The sequence below is a fragment of the Mustela nigripes genome, chromosome 2 (assembly GCF_022355385.1).
Source record: "Mustela nigripes isolate SB6536 chromosome 2, MUSNIG.SB6536, whole genome shotgun sequence".
NCBI lineage: Eukaryota > Metazoa > Chordata > Mammalia > Carnivora > Mustelidae > Mustela > Mustela nigripes.
The window spans coordinates 211828579-211851752 of record NC_081558.1 but is presented as its reverse complement, the minus strand read 5'-3'; the positions used below and the strand labels follow the sequence as shown (position 1 = coordinate 211851752).

The window sequence follows — 23174 nt, the reverse complement described above, 5'->3', positions numbered from 1 at the left end:
GGGGGGGGGGCTGGGGGGCTCACTCGGCCAGGCGCCTGACTCTTGGTTTCCACTTGGGTGGTGATCTCGGGGTCAAGGGATCAAGGCCTCCATCAGGCTCCAGGCTCAGCATGTGGTCTGCTTGTCCATCTCCCTCCTGCTCTGCCCATCCCCCCACCAACACTCTCTCTCCAATAAATGAATGAATAAAATCTTAGATTGAAAAAAGAAGAGAACGGCACTGCAGTCAAGGGGGGGGCGGCAATAGAGAACCCCGAAGAGCAGACAAGGAGGGAAAGGCCCCAGAGGAGCGCGCGCACGCGGGGTATGTGTGTGTGTGTGTGTGTGTGTGTGTGTGTGTGGAGGTGGCCTGTCGAGGGAAAAGGAGGACAGTGCTTCAAAGGGCAGGCGGCAGCCAGCCTGTCAGCGTGGGTGGCCGACGGCGAGAGGCGAGCGTCGGGGCGCCCATGGCCTCCTCGGCAGCGGGCCCGGGCGACGCTGCAGAACGGCGGGAGGCAGCCCGAGCGGAGCGGACTGAAGAACTCTTCGGGGGTACCACAGAGCTCCCCTCGCCCCCGCCCCCTAAAATCGCAGGGCCGGACAGACACGGGCCGGGCAAAGATTTAGCTCCAGCTGGGAGGGACGTGGGGAGGATCAGCCGCTGACAGGAAGGAGAATCAAGCCCAAGAGGAGAGGCGGCGCCCCGGGAGCCAGAGGCCGAGCAAAGGGCAACGTCAACCGCGAGGCGGCGGCGGCGCAGGCAGGAGCTCAAGGCGGGGCCGGCCCGGGCCAGGAGGGAAGACGCGGCCGCTGACGAGACGCAGAGGCGCGAGACGCACTCAAGCGCGCCGGCGGGGTGAGCTGCGCCTCCTCCGAAGCCTCTCCTCAGGCAGCGAGGAGCGAAGTCCGGGAGGGCAGCTCAGCGGTTTGTAAGAAGAGTAGAAGCAGCAACTGGAACAATGACGGAAGAGACCGGGGAAGACGGGCTGACGAGGCGCGGTCAGGAGGGCCCAGCGAGGCCGCGCCACACGAACACGAACACGGTGGTGCCGCCTGTCCGCCCGCGGGCGTCGCTCCTGCAGCAGCAGCAGACCCGCCGCCACAATGCGGGCTGGCCGACCGCGACCCCAGTTTTGCTTCAGGCATCAAACAAACACTACACGGGCCTCACTATAAAACATGTAATGCGGTGCTCGGAATGAACCCCAAAGAGCAGTTAGTAAGTATTTTACTACCACCATCTGCTTCACCCATTTTTTTATAAAAATTAATCAATTACAGCTTCTTCTTTAACAAATTTTAAAAACAAAGGAACAAACAAAACAACAACAACAACAAAAAAAAAAAAACCCAAAAAACAAACCCCAAAACCAAACCAACAGGGAGGTAAAAATCAAACGCGAACTGCCTGGGAATCAAGGACTGTCCGCGATGGCGGAGCACGGGGAGCAGTCGGGCCGCGAGCAAGATCACGGGCCAGGGAGTGCGACCGAACCCCTGAAGGGACAGTGTTCGATGTAAAATGAAAACTGGACCAGCGTAAGGCTCCACATGCTGCGCTGGTGCGGGAGACACACCCGAGAAGAAAACAAACGGAGCAGCGGCTGGGAGGCACCCAAGAAACGTTGGCAGGTTCCGAAGGACGAGAGCGCAAGCTGCGGATGTGTTTTCGTTACAGACACATCAGAATCCCCTACAAATGAGGAAGCTGCCATGACCCTTCGGAGGGAACGACACAACCCTCCGAGAGGCCCTTGGCCCCCGCCACTGCTGGGCCAGGGCACAGCGGGGGACGGTGGGAGCGGCCTGGGAGCTCACCTGGGGACTGTGGGTCTCACAGTCCATGGCCTGGACGGCAGCTGTGAAGTGCCCGCCGCTGTGCCGATGCTGGTGCGTCGGGTCTGACCTGGCTCTCCCACTGTTGCTCGTCCCCGACGATCCACCTTCAGAATCACACACAACACAGCATGTGTCAGTCTCAAGTTCACTCTGCTCAAGTATACATTCTAGAACTCAAACACTGAAACTGAAAGTGCTTCGCACACAAAAAGCTCTATTAGTCTGAGAGCGTATCAGACAGTTATCCAGTTCTCTAAGTTCTTCCACATCAGCCACTTTGGTTTTGGTTACATCAGGGAAAATTTCAGGCATGTGAACAAAGTAGTTCTATTTAAAAAGCAATTAAAAATTTCGGTTAATAAAGAGTTTTGTTTCCAACTGCCATGCAGAATTTATTATGCATAATTAAGTACTGGAGCTTTGAGGCAGGTGGATTTGTTTTTACTAACTACAAAGAACAGATTTAGGTCAAGTAATTCCTCCCAATCCCATCAACAAGTTTTTAAGATACTTTACAATAACCCCCACTTTGTAAAGAAAACAGTCAAAGCTCCCAAGCCTAACCCAGGGTCGGAGAACTGACCTGAGCTTGAAGACGTACTAGAGGTGGTGCCCGAAGACTGTGACTGCTCCATCGCGGGGCTGGTGGACACACTGTTACTTGTATTGGTGCCTTCGTCAGCTGTTTTCTTGAAAAAACTGTGCTGCAGGGCATAGTAAGGTTGAATTCGAGTTTTGGGGTCATAATCAAGCATCCTTAAAATGAGGTCTTTGAACTTCAAGTAGTCAGCTACAGTATGACCCGATTCCCCAGCACGACGCCCACCAGGTCCTCCTGTTTCTACTCCGAGAATATTATGAAGTTTACGGGTTCCTGGTGGTTTATACTCCTAAAGAGAAGAAAGATAAAAAAGGCTTTCTCTAAATTTGATGGTTATGTAAAAGCCTACATAACTTCAAATACAGTTCAATCTATTATAAAGAGGCCCTTATTAAAAAGAAGGCTTGTAGTTAGGATCCTCTGTATTTTTTCATACATTACTATCGCAGATGCACTTACAGTAGAGAAATTCAAAATAATTTTGAGATCAAAAATGACATTAAAGATCCCGCAGCCCAGGACTCAGCAAACAATGGCCTGGGCTCAGAGGTGTTTGTGTACAACCTCAGTCACACATGGTTTTCACAGTTCTGGAGATTTTAAAAACCAACCAAACCAAGTTAAGACACCAGAAGCCCACAGAGCCTACAGACTGTACTCTCTGGTTCTTTACGTGAATGAGCTGTGCCCGCTGCTGCTCCGGCCACGTGGTCCTGAACCTCTTTTTTGCCTGATGCCCCACCAACCCTGGCTGCACTTCCTTTCACAATGGCAGCTCTCCAAAGCTGTGGTAATCACACCAAGTAGGCTCTACATTACACTGGTTTAAACCTACCTACTCAAATTTTTTAAAATTTTATTTATTAACAGTTATCTGTACACCCAGTGTGGGGCTTAAACTCACAATCCCAAGATCAAGAGTCACAGGCTCTACCGACTGAGCCAGCCAGGTGCCCCTTACTCATACTAGATAAAGAAATTAAAAACAAATTATTTATGCCTCCCTTTAGAGTATGTTGAATAATAAATTACCTTAACGTGTTGATATTTTCTGAAAACTAATTTTTAAACAGATGACAGTATAACCCTTAAAAATCCTATGAATACTGAATTTATTCAGAATATTATCACTGGATTTTTACTTCTGGTGACAATGTAGAAATTTGCAAGAGACTATTGCTCTCATTCTAAAAGCAAGAACAAGCCAGGAAGGTAGGCCACAAAACCATTCCATTTTAAAAAACCCGTTATAACGCCACGGCCTAAACAAACCAGAATCAACTAAATTCCAGAAAATGAAAAGCCCTTCTTGGGAAAGAAGCATCGTAAGGTGCTTCTTACGAAATGCCAGAGATCTGGGTAAGAATCCAGCCCAACTCTGAACCAACTTGTGGGGATGGAGGAGGACCCCAGGCCGAGCGAGGGCCTGCCGACAGTCCAGGCGGAGCCCGCAGGGCACTCCCAGGCTGGGGGCAGAGCAGCAGGATGGACAGAGACTGCGTGAGGCACAAACAGGAGCAGGCTGCTGGCAATAATGTACAGAGAGCGCTCAGGTCTCCGGAGACAGGGCTCAGAACCTATGAACACCGTGGAGAACAGAATCTAAGCTGAGCAAACAGACAAAGCGAAGCCCAGACTCAGCTTAACTACAAAGGAAGCAGACTCTGTCCCACTGTAGTGCCTGACAGAATGAGAGGTGGGTCTCTTTCTGGAGGAAGTAAGATTTACTTCCCTCTCAAGTGTTCTTAAATACAAAGTCTGGCATACATTTAAAAAAAGAGAGACAAGAGATTTAAACAAGATGGGTCTACAATGAATTGATAAAGATAGAAAGAAGACCCACATAAATAAATGACCCAAATGCTGGGAACTCACAGATAGGCATTATCAATAATTATGACAAGCAGATTAAAGAATTTAGTTCAAAAGGAGGACATGTATGAATAGATAGGGTATTTCAGAAGAAATGAAAACTACATTAAAAAAAAACAAACAAACAGAAAAGAGGGGTGCCTGCGTGGGACAGTCCATTGAACGCTGAGTGACTCTTGGTTTTGGCTCAAGTCATGATCTCAGGCCCCATGTTGGGCTCCACGCTCAGCATGGAGTCTGCTTAAGATTTTCTCTCCCTCTACTCCACAATGTATTTTCTCACTCTCTCAAATAAATAAATCTTAAAAAAAAAAAAAAAAGTGGAACTATAAGAACTAAAATATGCAGTATCAGAAATAAAGAATTCACTTAATGGTTTTAACATAAGACAGGACTCAGCAGAAGAAAAAAAAATCAGTCAATCAGAAGACAGAGCAAAGAAATTATCTAAAAAAATAACACAGAACGAACTAACCAGAGACCTCTAAGATAACGTTATTCACTGTAACGTACATTTAAGTAGCGAATAAGACTGAGCAGAACAAATATCTGAAAAGACAAAGTCTGAGGATATTCATTCAAAACTTGGTGAAAGAGAACAATTCACAGACCCAAAAACTCCGCAAACTCCAAAAAAATAAATACAAAGGAAACTACACCAAGGGACATAAGAGTCAACATACTGAAGAACTGAACATAAATTAAAAAAAAACATCAAAATCAGCTGGGGGAGAGGGAGACATATTACATACAGATAATGATGCTTAGAAAAACTATTGGCTTCTCTTCAGAAACAACGTAATACAGAAAACAATGTCAGTAACATCTTTAAACAATGTTGTAATTTCTTTTTTCTTTTGCTAAAATGTCAACCTAGATTTCTATATCCATAGAAATTTCCTTATCTTCCTTAAGAAGGTAAGTAAAGATATTTTCACATAAACATCTGTTGACAGAAATCACCACCAAAAGTTATTCACCCTGAAATAAAGAAACTAGACAAAGTTCTGTTCTGGAGGAACATAAAACCAGCTGGAAGACAGAAGCTGCAGAAAGGAAATCAAGATTTGCACAGGTAAATAGAAAAGGTTATCTTATTATCTTAATTCTTTGTATGTTCTAAAATTTCTTTAAAAGTCATTTTTTATTTAAAGCAGTTGAACTGTTTGTTGTGAGGGCTGTATCATATGCAGAAGTGATATACAATGAAAGTGCACAGAACGTGGAGGGTTAGGCAAAAGCACATGGTTAGTTACATGCTTTATCAAGTGATATCAGACGAATGCCAACTGATCAGTTTAAGATGCTTATTATACTAAAAATTACACACAGGGACGCCTGGGTGGCTCAGTCAGTTAAGTGTCTGCCTTCAGCTCAGGTCATGATCTCAGGTTCCTAGGATCGAGCCCTGCCTCAGGCTGCTGGCTCAATGGGGAGTCTGCTTCTCCCTCTCCCTCCACTCATGCGCTTGCTCCCTTGCTCTCTCTCTCCCTCTCTCTCTCTCAAATAAATAAATAAATAAAATCTTAAAAAAATAAAGAATAAAAATTACAAGTAATAACTACTCAAGAGAGGAGATGAAATAAAAGAACTAAAAAGTATTCCATTAACCCAAAAGAAGGCAGGAAAGAAGGAATGGGGGGAAGGAGGTAAGATGAACAGAGTACATATAAGACAACATTTTAAAGCCCAAACTTCAGGGTTTTTAATGAGTAATTAAACGAGTTAAAAATTCACCATGAAATAAAGAGATGAGCTGACTGGATCAAAAGGCATGACAACTTAACAGTGCATACAAGAGGCATACTTCATACATAAAAAAGTATGGGCAGATCTGAAGTTAAAGGGTTGGAAAAATACAGACTATGAGAATGTGAAGAACAAGAAACTTGGTATAGATACAGTAATATCAGACAAATCAGACTTGAAGACAAAAATGAAAAATATTACTTGAGATAAAGTGGGACATTTCCTCATAATGAAAAAGTGAAGTTACCACAAAGCCACAACAGTAAATGGGTACACATGACTAAGAGAGCTTAAAAACACGTAAAGCAACTAAAGGGAGATTAAGACAAATCCAGAATTAGGAGCACCTGGGTAGCTCAGTTGTTAAGCGTCTGCCTTCAGCTCAGGTCGCGATCCCAGCGTCCTGGGATCGAGCCCTGCACTGAGCTCCCTGGTTGGCGGGAAGCCTGCTTCTCCCTCCCCCTGCTTGTGTTTCCTCTCTTGCTATGTCTCTCTCTGTCAAATAAACAAATAGTAACCCCCTCAAAAAAGACAACTCCTAAATCATCACTAAAGGTTAACATTCCTCTCTGTCATTGGGAGAACAAACATCCACAGATATACAGACACACAAAGTAAGGATATAAAAGATAGGAAAAAAAAAAATCAAACAACCCAACCTATGCTGACATTTGTAGACCACTATACCAAATAAATGTATAAAATACAATTCCTTGCAAATATAGACAGAACATTCACCAAGAGAGATTACCTGCTGTATCATAAAACAAGTCTGAATCAACTTCAAAGGAGTGAAATCATGTTTTCTGACCATGATGCTACTGAACTAGAAATCGGTTAATAATAAGATGTTTAGAAAATCCTCAAATATTTTGAAATTATGTATCAACATTCCAAATGACAATGGGTCAATAAAGAAAGCACAAGGGAAATTAGAAATGTTTCAAAATCAATGAGAGTTAAAACACATCACAAGTCACTGCATGCAGCTAAAGCAGTAATCGGAGGGAAATTTATGCCTTTAAATACTGTTAAGAAAAAAGTTTTAAATAAATGATCTAAGCTTCTCCTTCAGAAACTAGAAAACGCAAAATTTAACCTAAAGGAAGGAGAAGAAAAAGAAATAATTTTTTAAAAAATCAATGAAATAGAAATAAGACTAAAGAACAGTAAGAACAAAACAAAAGACTCGTTGTTGGAAAAGATAAGTAAATGTGACAAACCACTAGAAAGAATAACAGGGAAAAAAGGGAGAAAACAGAAATGACCGACATTAGGAACAAAAGAGACACTATCACTACAGATCCTCAAGACATTACAAAGATAATAATGAGATATTATGGGTAATTTTCTGCTAACAAAGCCAACAGCTTAGATAAGGACAAGTTTCTTGAAATACATACCTACCAAAATTGACTCAAAAAGAAAATCTGAATAGCCATATATTTATAAAAAATATGAACTATAATTAATAACCCTCTAACAAAGAACATCCCCAGTTCCTGATAGTTTCATTAATGAACTTTATTAATTAAAACATTTTCAAAAGAATGCCAATCTTATACACATTCTTTCACAAAAATCAAGAAGGAATACTTCCCAATAGTTTTATGAGACCAGCATAATCATGAGATCAACATCTAATGAAGGTATTATATAAAATTTTAGACAAAAATCCATTTAATGACAAACTTCGTACCAATATAGACAAACCGAACCCAGCAATACTTAAGACAGTATATCAAGGCCAAGTGTGGTTTATCTTAGGTTGAGCTTAATATTCTAAAAGTTAATTAATGTATTTTACCACATAATAGGAGAAAAACCATATGATCATCTCTATAGATGCAGAAAACATGTGACAACATTCAAAACCCACTAATGATTTAGAAAAACAAACAAGCAAAACACTTATCTAAAAACAAAGGAAACTACTCCTTCAACCTGATAGAGGGATGCAAGAAATATACAATCCGTACCATACTTAAAAATATTGGATAAATGTATGCTTTTCCCACAAGACTGGGAACATGGAAAGATGTCTGCTCTCACCATAACTATTCAACATATGGAAGCTCCAGTCAGTATAATAAAATAAAAAATAAATAAAGGCATACAGAGGCAAAGAACAAGATTGCTCATTTGCAGAGGACATGATTAAGCAGAAACTCCTATAGAATCTAAAAACAAACAAAAAACTAGAATAGGTAAATTCAGCAAGGTTTTAGGACATAGAGTCAACATAGAAAACTCAGTTCTATTTCCACATATTTGCTCCGAGAAACTAGAAGACAATACTTTAAAAAGGACACTTAAAATTGCATCCAAAAAAGTAAAAATTAAAATACAAAATATGCCTGCAATTGTTGCACAAAATGCTGCTGAGACAAATTAATGACTAAGTAAAGAAATGTTCACAGACTGGAAGACTCGATGCTGTTAGAATGTCCATCTTGTTGGATGAACTCAAATGCAATCCAAATAGAAATTCCAGCAAGATTTTTTGCGTACAAATTTAGAAGCAGATTCTTAAATTAATATGTAAATAAAAAGGACCTAGAGAATAGGAAAAAAAAAATTCTTGTGACAGAAGACAAGACCTGGTGGCTTTATACTACTTGAATTTGAGACTTACCACACAGCTACAGTAACTGGCACTATGGTACTGTTCAAGGACTCATCAACCAAAGCAACAGAACAGAGTGCAAATACAGACCCACACATAAAAGATGAATTTTTCGGACAAAAGCTCCCAGATCAACAGAAAAAGGCAACAATTCAACAAATGATGCTGCAATGCTTAGGTAAGGACCTGGGGATGTGAACATCAACTTCTATACCTCATTCCACATTCAAAACTTAATTCCAGATGAACCACAGAATTCGAACCATAAAAACTCGGATTAAAAAAATCTTTTAAAAGAAAGCACAGAAGACCCTCTGTGCTGGGATGACAGCAAAGATGTCTTAAGATACAAAAACTGCTACTATTCATAAAAACCAGCTGACAAATTTGATTTCAGTGATATTAAAAATTTTCCACTCATCAAAAGATACTACCAAGAAAAGAAATAGATAAACCAGTCTGGAAAAAAAAAAATACTGACACATAATGTGACCAAGGACTTAGATCCATTATATGTGTTAAGAAAACAAACAAAAAAAACCCTCCTACAACTCAATAATTAAAGAACTCAATAATAAATGAGTAAAAGACTGGAAAGATGGTTGCAAAAACACCCAACAACAACTATGAATGGTTACTAAGCACATACTATTAGCCATGGAGAAATGCAAATGAAACCACTATACAGACCCGTCAGAATGGCTGATTTCAAGAAAGACCAATCATACCAAATGGCGAGGATGTCATGCAAGTGGAACCCTCCTCATACACTATAGGAACGTAAAATGATAAAAATTTGGAGAACTGTATTTTCTCGTGAAGGTGAACACACATATACCCTATGACCTGGCAATTCTACCTCTAGTGATCCCAGGGAAATGAGAACACTCATGTACAAAAGACTTACACAAGAATGTTTCCGTCCCCTTATGTATAATAGGTCCAAATCAAAAACAACCCAAACGTCCACTGACAGATAAATATAGATAAATTACAGTATTTTTACTCAATAGAATACTATGAAGTGATAAAATAACTTTTGAAACACACAACAATACGGATGAATTTCCAAAAAGTGTTTGTTAAGTGAAGGAAACAAAATAATAAGTACTCTAGAATTACATTTATACAAATTTTGCCCGTAAGTAGGCAAAATCAGCCTATGATGATAATAATCAGAAAGTGGGGTGGGGTGGGATGACAAAAGGGTCAAAACAGAACTTTTAGGGTGGTGGAAATATTCTGTATCTTGTTTTAGGCAGGGTTACACTGCTGTACATAAGGTTAAAACAAAATGAGCACAAAAGGTATGCGTATGTTGTTGCACAAAAACTCTAATAAAACAGATCTTAATTCTTCATCCACTTTCCCCACCAAAAAAATATACATATAGTAGATACAGAGTTCATCACCAAGAAACTAAAATGGGCTCTTGAAACATAAATGAAAAATTAAAAGAAAGAATAAAATCACTGAGAAAATAAAAGCACAAAGAAACCCAATGATAGCACATGCACTCAATTTATACTTATGGTTAAATTCCGTAGTATATCCTTTATAATGTAATCATTCGGTTCTGGATTTGATTTTTTGGGGGAGGGGGTCATTGCAAAATTCAAAAAGTTACTTTCTACTTTAAAAATTAAGTCAGCCGTTGATCACAGCTAAGGGAAATCTCATAAAACCTATAGTTAATATGTATTAAATATAGGTCAAGATACTCACTTTCAATTTTAAAAAGGGAAAAGATCCATCTACTCTTTTCTGAAATGCCCCTCCTTAATTTTTTAAAATAATAATTATAGCTCAATTTGGGAGAAATGATAGGTTACAGCCCAGAGTGGCTTAACTGTGGTTTTAGAACACAGAGATATGAATGTGACGGGATGAGTGTTTTATTTAGAAAAAAGAAAAAACTGGCAGAAGAAGAAAAGAAGTCCAAAATGGAGAAAGTAGTAGCCTGTATTGAGAGATTAAAAAGCATAAAGGAGGTTTCCGATCCTCGATGCCAACTCAAACCGACTGCTAGGAGCTACTTCGAATGCTGGGGGAACCAAGACGGATGCCCAGGGCTGTGTTTTGGTTCAAGGGGAAAGGGGCCGGGCCTGATAAGCTAGTGATGTGGACAAAGGCAAAAGGATTCAGGAGACCTGCAGAGTATTTTCCACCTCTTTCTTAAGGGGAGCAGGCACAATCTGGCTGCCAGATATTACACTGCCTCCAACTTGAGAGAATCAGGCAGGATGCAGTAAGTTACAAATCAGCTGTGAAAGATACAATCACGGATACAATTTTAAACATTCTAAAGAAAATCTTCCAATATTAAAAGTTGAGACTCCACAGCTATGTGAAGGTGAATTAAAGCAAATAACCATCATCTTCAGTTCCCGGGAAATGACACCTGGTGGCAGCATCGCTAAAATCCAAGGGCAAAATAAAAAATGGAGCAAAAATAAATCCCCCAAGTGTAAAAATGCAAAACGATCATCCCAAGGTGTCTGGTATGTACATATCCCATACAACCAGATAATTATATAGTACATTCATTTTATACTACCAACAAGCTAGATTACAAAACAGGATTATTTTTAAGAAGTTAAATCAAGATGCAAAGTTACCATCAAGTACTCTGTTAAATGGACACCGTTTAGGTATCTGAAAAAAAGTTCTCAGCTAAAAGAAAATTACTAAAACAAACCTAATGATTTGAAAACCTCACGCTGAGGATTTTGGAGATGTGACATTCCTGCTATCCATGCCACTAAGCTAAGAACCTGCACTGAAATCGATCCAAGGACTCTAGTCAGTTCATATTCTTGTCACAAACTGCCTAGTCAAAAATCTTCTTCTCCTATCTGAAATTTGAATAATAATAAAAAAAAAGCATGATGTACTGCAATTATGACCTCTGTGGCTCGCAGATGAAGTACTGTTAACTGTGACTTCATTACAGACCCACACTGTAAGAGAAAAAAATGTCAAACTTCTTGATTCTACTGCTGTAGCAAGGCCCAGTGGTTTCATCGGCTGGCTCACAAAGCAGACACAGAATTTGCAAAATGGAAGTCTTAACTCTAACCGGGAAACAAACACTGGTCCATACAGACAGCTCAGGTCAAACTATACCCAACTTTTAAAGAAATACACACCTAAGTTATTAATGAAACGGTTTAAGTAAAACACGGATGTCAAGTAAACATAAAATGAGCTATAGAAAGACCACTCCAGTAAAATAAATAACAAAGGCTAAAAAAAATAAAAATAAAAAATAAAAAAATCCCTATTTTACCCGTTTTCCATCTTTGGTCTTCTTTAAGTTCCAAGTGCCATCTGGCAACTTCTCAAAGAACTTTCTTGCTTTTGGTGCTTGGTCAAGAATATGAGCAGGTGGAATATTCAGAACTTCCACTATTTTATTCATCTGATCTACCTGTATTAAAAATAGAAATAAAAAATCCTGTAACTTCTACTGTAGTACACCCTATTTCGGCTCATCAATTCATCCATTCGTTCATAAATTATAAACAAATAGAGCATCTCCTGTGTGCCACACATACCTCCAAGCACTGAGCACAGAATCATGAACAAAACACATGAAGTCCCTCCCATCCGGCAGTCCGCTCATTCCTCAACAGGACAGGGCGGATAATTCAACAAACACATAAAATCAAATAACCATCAAAAAGGAAAAATTCCAGAGGCTTCATCAAGCGTGGACCGAATAAAGTGTTCTTTTTTAAGTACAGATTCCGTCACTCAAATACCAAGTGTCTACCACATGCTAGAAACCACACTCAGCAGAACATAGCAATAAACAGAACAGACAAAAATCTCTGCCAAAAAGTTTATATTACAGGGGAAGAAATCACTACTAGACAAATATATAATTAACTATATTATGTCGATGCCAAATAAGAACTACGGAGAAAATTCAAGGGATGGCGAGTGACAAGGGACACCGCAACAGGCACTGGAGGATTACAGAGAAGATGTAGGGAGAGCAAAGACCTAAGTGAGGGAAGGAGCCATGGTGCTCCCTGGAGACAGGGACTTGAAGGCACAGGAAAGAACTAATGCAAAGGCCTTTGGTATGGGCCCACAGTATGGGCCTATGTCCACTGTTTCCAAGGGACACGGAGCAAAGCTTTGTGCTGGGACAGAGAGTGAGGGGAGGCAAGGTCGCAGAAAGAAAGCAGGAGTCAAAGGGAGTAGGGGATTTTCGAGCCACTCAAAGGACTAGGCTTTTACAATGAATGAAATGGAAGCCACTGAAGTTCAGGGGATTTAACAGAATATAGTTAATTATATTTTATCATATTTTAATTATAATTAATACAACAGAATTTAATTTCATACTGTTTAAGCCCATGAAAAAGATACTACTTTACAGGGTAATATTACTGATAACAAAACAAAACCAATCACACACTATGCGAGTCACTGCCCAGGAGTGGCTCACTAGCTATAGTTCAAGTAAATTAACAAGACGGAGGGGACAGGTTTCTGACACCATACTAACAGCTGTATAACCCAGTGTAAGTTAAGTCATTAAATTTTGTTGGCCTTTCTTTTCTTATTTATAAATGCAATGGACTGATTAAGATCTGTAATGGTTAACTTTCCTTTTTAAAAAACGAAAAACCCTGTAATGTTTTAAACCAATGAAAAGTCCATTTTCTCTGACTGCCGGAGACCATGGCCTCTCCCATGCCCTCCTAGGCACTGCCTCTGACCTCCAAACACCTTCTGAGAACAGACTGAAAACCCATGAATTAGAAGAATTACGTATCATCTGTAGCTGTTAAATTCTATAATCCCAATTCACCCTCAATTATTCAGATCAAACACCCCACCGCAAGGCCACTGGTCATCACTTCTTAAATTCCAAATCATACTTTGAAAATTTACATCGATGTTTACATTGTTCTTAGGGTGGCCCTCATGCCTTTTTATCATCATTTGTTACATTATACATAAAATCTGTAAAAAATTTAAAACCAGAATGCTTAACCTTTATTAACTCACTATTCTTCTCAGTAGCAAATTGAAAGATCTCATTTCCCACCCCAACATCCCAAACTCACCATTATAACAACTGAAAAAACTTTAAAAATGGATAAATTCAAAAGTCCCAACATTTGAATATTTAAATTAATAGGTATCTTTTCCTAAAAACAATTTTCAGGTTACACTGTCATAGATTAAAAACAAAAAGAAAATTATGAAAACAGAAACAGTATCTTGAAAGCAATCCATCATATACCTCATTGGCTCCACTGAACAGAGGTTCTCCAGTGTGCATTTCAACCAAAATACACCCAAGGGACCACATGTCAATAGCAAGGTCGTAAGGCATTCCCAGTAGCACCTCTGGAGACCGATAAAAGCGACTCTGAATATACTGGTATATCTGAAATATATTTCAATATCGTATTAATTCCAACATAAGTTTCGTTTAATTATGCTCCACACTGAATTAAGTACATTTAACTAATATTAACAGAGAAAAATAATCGGCTAACTCCTAAATTTGGGTTCCAATTACCCACTTCAACCTTCTACTACAAGTATTATCTAAACAACTAAATATTTCAAGAGTGGTTACTCTGATTGTGAAATGCAAAACATAATACAAGTCCTTCCATTTAGTCCAATCCTAACTGGTAATTAAGATCCACACCCTAAAACAAATAATTATGCCTTATCAGAAAAAAGACATTATTGAGAATAGTTTGTTTCTCTAGTATTCTTTCCTGCTATGGCTGGCACTTGGTTTACCATTAATGGAAGGACTAAATTGTATTTAAATTAACCTTAAGAATGTATTTCAGCATTAAATCAAACAAACTCTGTACAATGTAAAAGACAATTCAGGTATGTACACTGTAGTAGCCTCATAGATACATGTGAGAAAGGCCGCTAGTAAAATTCAACTGGGAGTCGTTTCTGACCAATCACTTCTGCCCTGCACTCTTCCACCTCAGTCTAAGACTTCTTAGGAAAAGAAAACCTTGAAATGGATAATTTTCAACAAAGTAATCGGAGGAGGTCTTAAGAAACCAATTCATGTTCACTTAGCCATTGTAAATTTGTACCTAGCAATATCATGAAAGCAAAGAAAGTTTTATTTAAAAAGAGATAGAAAGAAACAAAATCCTCCTAACGAAAACTTCCTCACTTAACACTCTCGACTAGGCGGCCAGCAGCACAGTGTGCTGCTTTCTCCCGAATGTTTCTGTGGCTCCCACCGGAAACTCCAGCCAAATCTCCAAGAATAACCTGATGCCCCCATAAGCAGTTCAACCCAACTTTAATGCCTTGTCAGAGTAAAGAAACTGAAATTCAAAGGGACGGAGAAGAAGTATTACGTTTTCAAGTTTTCACAGGCCAACAGCACTGGTAAGACCCAAAGACTCCCCATTAGTAAGAGTCTCATTCCCCGGCTTATGCAAGAAGTTTGTCAGTCACCTATACATTTTGGTTAAAAGCAGTGGTTGGGTCATCTACAATGTTGTGCACCAAAATCCCAATGAAATACACCTGCTCTGCCACCTTCTGAGACTGAGACTAGGGTAGGGTCATTGCATGTGTATTTTAGAAAGGATCTCTCATTCTATCTGATACACTGAACACAGTTTAAAACCTCACTGAGCTAAAGGGATAGTTGTCTCAGTTCGGTTGGACACATAGTAGTGTTTGATATTGGTATGGAACATATGATTTTGTTTAAATAGGGGGGAAATTATTCCAAATCTAAATCTATTCAAATAACTCTCAAATGGGCATGTATTTTCCATTCACAATACACTTTATCCCACATTAACAACTATGAACAGCTCCTGATTTTCAGAGGCATCTGAAACTGCAAATTTTGCTTCCTACTCCTTCAGTTTACTTCAGTGATCTACAACACCACTACCATGAGAGAGCTGCAGAAAAGAACAAGCCTGATAATCCTGTTAGCTGACTATAAATCTTCACGACTGAATTAACCAGCCATATCTAAAACACGAAAAAAAGGTGCATAGGGCAAGAACTCTCATTCACTTGGAAAAACAAAAACTGGAAAGCCAGTATGAAATACTACCTGAATGTTAGTTGTGGTTTTTCGTTTTTTTCCCCCCAAGAAATGAAGCTTCAGTAATTACAAGTAAATAGGAACAGTGTTTAAAGTGAGTACAATATTATCAAATGATTTTAATTTCTTTCAAGAAAAAAGAAACCGATCACTTCTACATTATATGTGAAACACACTGTTAAGAGAAGCTTTCATAACACTAGAAAGAATAGTGGGAAAAATCTGCTTTCTTAAATCCGCTAAATCTCAATCTGTATTATTGCTACAGACAGGTCTGTTTTTAGCAGTCTGAGGAAAACCAGTGTGGACACATGTCAGAATTAACAGAGGGAGAAAAAGGTTTAAACTTATTTATCAAAAACAAGTAGGTCTAACCAACTGTGCAATTTCTATACTGTATCACCGTGTGTAATGCAAAACTACCTGTATATTTTTAAACCCATCAGTTTTTGAAGAAAATCATTTATCTTGATCTATCTTTGGAGAAGAATTTCACAGCAAGGATTCAATATTCGAGTACTGGAATATCCCCAAATTCATACTAAAACCTCTACTTGCAAAATATAGTTACAAACCACCTTAGGCATATGAATAATTTTTAAAAATCTACTTTTAAAAAAGCCCAATACCTTCTAATCCAGAATCTTATATTTGCACTTGAAGAGATATGTCCCTAAAACATGTTTCAACACAATGTGATTAGAGTGCTGTATTTTAAGGGTAACTATCCTATAATTACCTCCAAACTGTAAACACATTAATAACATTTCAAGTATCTACCGATACTATTTTACCTAATTCTATTTTAATTCAAAAGTCCTGAAATATACTTACCCTCTGCCCCAACTGACAAGAACTGCCAAAGTCAACGATCTTGATTGCACTGCGTTTGGGGTTACAAAGAAGGATATTCTCAGGTTTTAGGTCACAGTGAATGATACTAAGTTCTGGAGTCGCAAGGAAAAGCAGTGCAGTGCACATCTGCTGTGCAAACTTTCGTGTTAGGTTCAAAGAGACACCTCGAAAATTGGTGTTCCTCAACAAGTCATAGAGGTTGTACGACAGCATTTCAAAAACTAAACAGAGATGGTTTCGAAACATAAAGTGGCGTTTCAAATGCACTGAAAGACAAAAAAAGTTTCATTTTAAATTATACATACCAATAAAATGAGAATAATGTATGCATGAACTCTCAAACAATCTACAACATTTCAATGTCAACTGCAGAGTGAAAATCAAGTTAAAATTTGGAGATCAGCATTCTGCAGTAACAGCACATTCTATAATCAGTCGGGAATATCTAAATTGTTCATCTGCTGAATTAAACAGGTGTGGTGTCTGCCAATAAACAATATGATGTAAGAAGTACCACCAAAAGACTTTGCTTAAAAAAAATGAAGTCAGGTCTGAAAACAAGTAGCAAAGCGACACACAGTACTGAGAATACTTCAGTAACTTTATGCTCACTTCTACAAGAAAGCATTTTTTACTTCTTCAGAGCCCAACCTCACAACTTCCCCTAAGCTCCACCCACTGGGATCTCCAAGTTGTGACAATGCGGGACTTGGCAGCTCTCTCTGGGAAGGTTTTCAGGCTCTGATACATATCCACATTCTGCTCTGCCGAGCCTGAGATCTCCCTAGTAATTTCCTGCAACAACTGTCAAAGGAAGACACGGATCTTTTTTCTTTTAGGAAAACAAAACAAATATTTGAAACGCACGCTTTATAAGATATTAAAAGAGTTCATAAGTCATTTGATTGTGTTCACCAAACTGGTAAATGGCATATCTTGTACACAACTGAAGGTCTGGGAAAACTTGAAAATAATGAAGCTCAATCAAAAGAAGAAATTACAAGTAGGCTTATGAATGAGAAAAGAGTATAGAGGCCATTACATGCTATCACTGCTGACCCTCTAAAAAGGCCTAATACTCACCAAATCGCTTCAAAGACTGTGCTTTTAGTACTAATACTGCCCATCAGATGAGGTCATTCAGTGAAGTGCTGCCCTTCACTGTAAAACTCTCATATACACCAAACTGAACACTCATAACTCAACTGGAATGACATAAAACCACCCATCTGTCAAGGTTACCTTCATTTTGGTCTTTTAGTTTCATAAAACCAGAGGCTCCTCTACAGATCTATCTGGAGTAACCATGGTGGTATTCAAGGTCTGGTCTCTGAGAATGGGGGTTACACTGTGTTGTCCTGCACCGCCTCCTGGGGTGCAGTGCACATCAACACTGTTTTTACATCATCCTGACACACACGATCCAAAGTTAGGATAAATAACATTACAAATACTTCGTAGCTCTATCAGAGCCTATAGTACAACTCAACACTCTACCAATAAAAGGAATCCTTAAAGGTTACTGAAGAATGCATAATATCTGCTCTTAATCACCGAAGTTCATAGGTTTCATACTAAAAACAGAGCTCCACATACAATAGAGACACCCCACAGACTTGATCAAAGTTTTTTTAAATGAAAGAACAGGTTATGTTATTTTTTTTTTTTTAAAGATTTTATTCATTTAACATACAGAGATCACAGGTAGGCAGAGAGGCAGGCAGAGAGAAAGGAGGAAGCAGGCTCCCTGCAGAGCAGAGAGCCAGATGCGGGGCTCAATCCCAGGACCCTGGGATCACGACCTGAGCCGAAGGCAGAGGCTTTAACCCACTGAGCCACCTAGGCGCCCCTCAAAGTTTTAATTTGATTAAGCAATAGCCACAAAAAGAACGCAAAAAATTAAATGATGCCACAATTCCAGTTTAATTATGAAAATTCCTTTAAGAAGCTCTGTGATTAGAAAGTTCCTCCAATGGGGATGCCAACTGGCACAGTCAGTAAGCATACGACTCTTGATCTCGGGGTCATGAGTTCAAGCCCCACACTGGATATGAAGTCTACTTCAAAAAAGAAAAGAAAGTTCTTCCAGTGGAAGATCAAGCCACTTGGTTCCACTTGACTTCCCGATTCATTATTCCTTTACTGAGTATCTACAAGGTACTGAGCACTAAAGACATTGTCAAATCTCCAACACAAGTATATTTATGTATCTTTTAAAACTGAACTTTGGGGATAATGGAGGGTCAGCAAAACTTTGTTCTAGACCTAAACTGAATTTTCTTTTGACTAGATCATGACAGGTACCAAATAATCCAGGTGAGAAATTATGCTAGTAGTTTTTTTTTTTTTTAAGTTTCAAAGACTTAAGATTATAAAACTCATCAGAATAAATTATATTTATCTATCACACTAAACAAGTTATTTATATCAGAAAAGAGCAATATGACTTTGAGATATCTTAAATTTAAGTATCAAATCTACCTGCAGCACTAGGTCTAAATCTAAAGGTTTTATTTGCCTTCCAATAGAGAACCTCAGTTCCTTGAGACACTGTGCATTCACCACCTCCCTAAATAAGAACTTAAAAAAAAATTTCATCTAAAAAACATCAATCATGATTAATGCAACTTTCATAATCATTTTAAAGTTTGCTAAAAAAAAACCCTTTATTTCATTTATTAAAATTTATTAAATTTTTTAATCTACTAAAAAAAGTTTATTAAAAACAAAAATGACAGGCATTATTATATATAACCAAGTGGCTAGCATTTATTGAATACTTACTATATACTTGCCATGTTTTCTTTCAACAAGGCAGAATTAAAATGTTACAGTAATGCTATCAACATATGCTCTACTACTTAAGCAAACACTCAAAATACAACATACAAAAATGAGGAAGAAGTGGGGAGGCATGTCCACAGATTACTTTGTAAGTCAAGTATCCTTCGAATGTCCTTCTTGTGCTTCTGTGTCCCTTAAATGGAAATACACTCAAACTCACACTAAGTTATAACTGACACTGAACAAGAAGTGTTCAGTGAATATGAAAAGCTTTTAAATCAGATGTAATTACAATGGATTATATCAGATATCTACAGAGAGGAAACTAAGAAAGAAAAATTAGTAGTATAAAAGCTCATTTTCTTGCAATACTGAGGAATGAAGGGTGTTCATAAATGAAATCTAATCTTGGTATCTGAACCTTACATTTTTCTTTTTAAAGTTTATTTATTTACTTGTCAGAGAGAGAGAGAGAGAGGCAGAGAGGAAGAGAGAAGCTGAGAGAGAAGCAGGCTCCCCGCTGAGCAAGGAGCCTGATGTGGGACTCGATCCCAGGACCCTGAGATCATGAACTGAGCCGAAGGCAGAGGCTTAACTGACTGAGCCACCCAGGCGTCCCAGAACTTACATTTTTAAACATGCATTTTTTTCTTTTCTGTTTCCACCATTTTGGACAAACTAAAAAACCATAATGCCCTACTTACTCATAAAAAGGTTTTTTTTTTTTTTTTAAAGATTTTATTTATTTATTTGTCAGAGAGAGAGCGAGTGAGAGCACAGGCAGACAGAGTGGAAGGAAGAGTCAGAGGGAGAAGCAGGCTCCCTGCGGAGCAAGGAGCCCGATGTGGGACTCGATCCCTGGACGCTGGGATCATGACCTGAGCCGAAGGCAGCTGCTTAACCAACTGAGCCACCCAGGCGTCCCAAAAAAAAGGTATTTTATTACATAAAATTTAACCTCTTGTTTATCAGGTAAAGCCAACATTTCTGAACAGGGTTGCTATGTATACATGCCTACAGGAAACTTCCATAGTTACTTGATCCAAAGGTCTCAATCCTAAAATTAACGGCATCTTATATTTATACTTGACAGCAATTTATTTCTCAGTGGCACATAAAATAATGCGGTCTTACAATCATTAGCATCATAGATCTGACTGAGAATAGTATTAAACAAGGCATAATTACTGATGTTATGCCCATGTATCAACTGATCCTAGACTTCACTATTTGTTTTTAAAGATTTTATTTACTTATTTGAGAAAGAGAGAGCATAAGGGAGGGACAGAGGGAGAAGGAAAGGGAGAAGCAGGCTCCCTGCTGAGTAGGAAGCCCATCACGGGGCTCAATCCCAGGACCCTGAGATCACGACCTGAGCCAAAGGCAGAGGCTTAACCAATCGAGCCACCCAGGTACCCCTAGACTTCACTATTTTCATAATTATTCTATCTTTTTGTTTTCAGGAAAAACACTGTAGACAATGAAACAACAGAGTCTGACTCGGGCACAAGTAGGTTCAGATGCTAGCTGCAGAGGCCTGGGAACTTGGTTATGTTATTCTTTGTATAAACTGTCTATAATGGGGGCACCTGGGTGGCTCAGTGGATTGAGCCTCTGCCTTCGGCTCAGATTGTGATTTCAGGGTCCTGGGATCAAGTCCCACATCGGGCTCTCTGCTCAGAGAGCCTGCTCCACCCCCCACTGCCTACTTGTGATCACTCTCTCTTTCTCTCTCTCTCTGTCAAATAAATAAATTAATTAATTAAAAAAAATAAACTGCCTATAATATAAGGATTTCCTTATAAGTATATATATTATGTATCTAATAAGTTTCCTTACAGGACTGCTGTGACTATTACAGATGATGGAGAAGAACACGAGGAATATGACAGGAGTCTGTTAAAAAGTGGCTTTTACCACTTTTCTGCTACAGTTTTTAAGTCTTAAGCTTCTAATGCTGCCAAACTAACAGAACCTGGGGAGGAGTCTGAGATCTTGGCTAAGATAATCCAAAACTGGTTCTATAATATATTAGCTTACTTCTAATTTCTAAGCTGTATTAGAAATGGTTAAAGTTACCAAAAAGAGGACCCCTGGGTAAAACTGCACCATTAAAGCCAAGAAATGGCACTAGTAACTTGTAAAATATGACACTATTCTTGACTCTTTCTAAATTATATGCCACCTGGAATGCCCATTCCCCAAGATCTAGAGTGTTACTGCCAACTCGAATAACTTACATAACTCTACACCCCCCAACAAATGTAAGCAGTTGAATTTTTAACCTAGCACTTTAAGATATAATCAATGTATTTTCATACATAAATAGCCATTAACTCAAATTTCTGGTCACGTGGACACGTGGCTTTATTTGTTCTTTACCTATGTAGTATTTCATTTCAGTGTCATGTTTGTTCATGAGCTCAAGAAGTCGCACTTCTATCTGGGCTTGATTCAGAAAAGCCTTCTTGTTCTTTATTATTTTAATGGCAACCCATTCTTGCTCCACACGATCATAAGCCTTTACAACCTGAAAGAGAAAAAGGAGGAATCATTCTCTATTTCATTAGTGGCCATAATTTCGTATTTTACAATTCACCTTAACTGTATATTTACCTAATTCTCACTTTCCTGACCTCCCTAAGCAGAAGAGGTCCTATTCATTTCCATTTAGTATCATTCATCTATTACTTTACAGTCAACTTTAAGTCAATCTTTTTATTAGATTTTATTATTTCTTTATTTGAGAGGTAGAGAGAGCATGGGCACGATCAGTGGGAGAGGGAGAAGGAGAAGCAGACTCCCCGCTGAGCAGGAAGCCCCATGCTAGGCAAATCCCAGGACCTGCGCTCACCTCAGATCACAACCTAATCTAAAGGCAAATGCTTGCTTAACCGAAATGAGCCACCCAGGCACCCCAAAGTCAGTCATTTCAATTAACTTTCTTTTGTATCCTTACACTGTTTCTAAATATCCACAACATCGCCTTCTTTTTAAGAAAAGCTAGATTAACTCTTTTCCTCCAGAAGTCAGTTATAAATCTTGTCAAGTGCTTTGGTTTGGGAAAAGAACCTGATTTAAATCTCAAGTATAGGGAGCCTGGGTGGCTCAGTGGGTTAAAGCCTCTGCCTTCTGCTCAGGTCATGATCTCAGAGTCCTGGGATGGAGCCCCACATCGGGCTCTCTGCTCAGCGGGGAGCCTGCTTCCTCCTCTCTCTCTCTGCCTGCCTCTCTGCCTACTTGTGATCTCCATCTGTCAAATAAATAAATAAATAAATCTTTATTATAAATAAATAAATAAATAGATAGATCTCAAGTATACATGTAAAATATTTTAAAAGTTCTAGGTCATTTGAAAAATGCAGATAACTTCCTAACCTTAAATTAGATTTTCAGAAATTAAAACACAGGTATTTAACAAAAGACAAATCTAATACAAATTACCAGGAAGCTCCATGATAAAAGTCAAAAGCCACAATTAGATGGTCTTGATAGTTAGAAAATCAACACCAAGAAAAAAGGAGAGCTCATGAGCAAATCACGATGTACAGCTCTTGTGTTAATTTTACTTGTGGAGCGTAACTAATAACACGGAGGATACTGGGTAAAGGAGTGGAGAAGTGAGTTGGGCGAAATCGGAGGGGGAGACGAACTGTAGGAGACTGTGGACTCTGAGAAACAAACTGAGGGTTTTGGAGGGGAGGAGGGTAGGGGGTTGAAAGAGCCTGGTGGTAGGTATTAAGGAGGGCATGTATTACATGGAGCACTGGGTGTGGTGCATAAACAATGAA

The 23174-nt window shown here is 39.1% G+C and overlaps 1 protein-coding gene across 5 annotated transcripts in view; it reads right to left on the bottom strand.

The window, feature by feature from the left end:
- The window catches only part of DYRK1A (dual specificity tyrosine phosphorylation regulated kinase 1A), a 144041-nt gene that overhangs the window by 5327 nt on the left and 115540 nt on the right, over positions 1-23174 (bottom strand). For all 5 annotated transcript variants that reach the window (XM_059392348.1, XM_059392344.1, XM_059392343.1 and 2 more), the window contains 6 exons: positions 21766-21913; positions 16579-16865; positions 13930-14076; positions 11956-12096; positions 2402-2708; positions 1798-1922 (listed from right to left, as the gene is read on the bottom strand). In XM_059392348.1, coding sequence (XP_059248331.1) covers positions 1798-1922; positions 2402-2708; positions 11956-12096; positions 13930-14076; positions 16579-16865; positions 21766-21913 — 1155 coding nt within the window. The remainder of the gene's footprint in view (positions 1-1797; positions 1923-2401; positions 2709-11955; positions 12097-13929; positions 14077-16578; positions 16866-21765; positions 21914-23174) is intronic.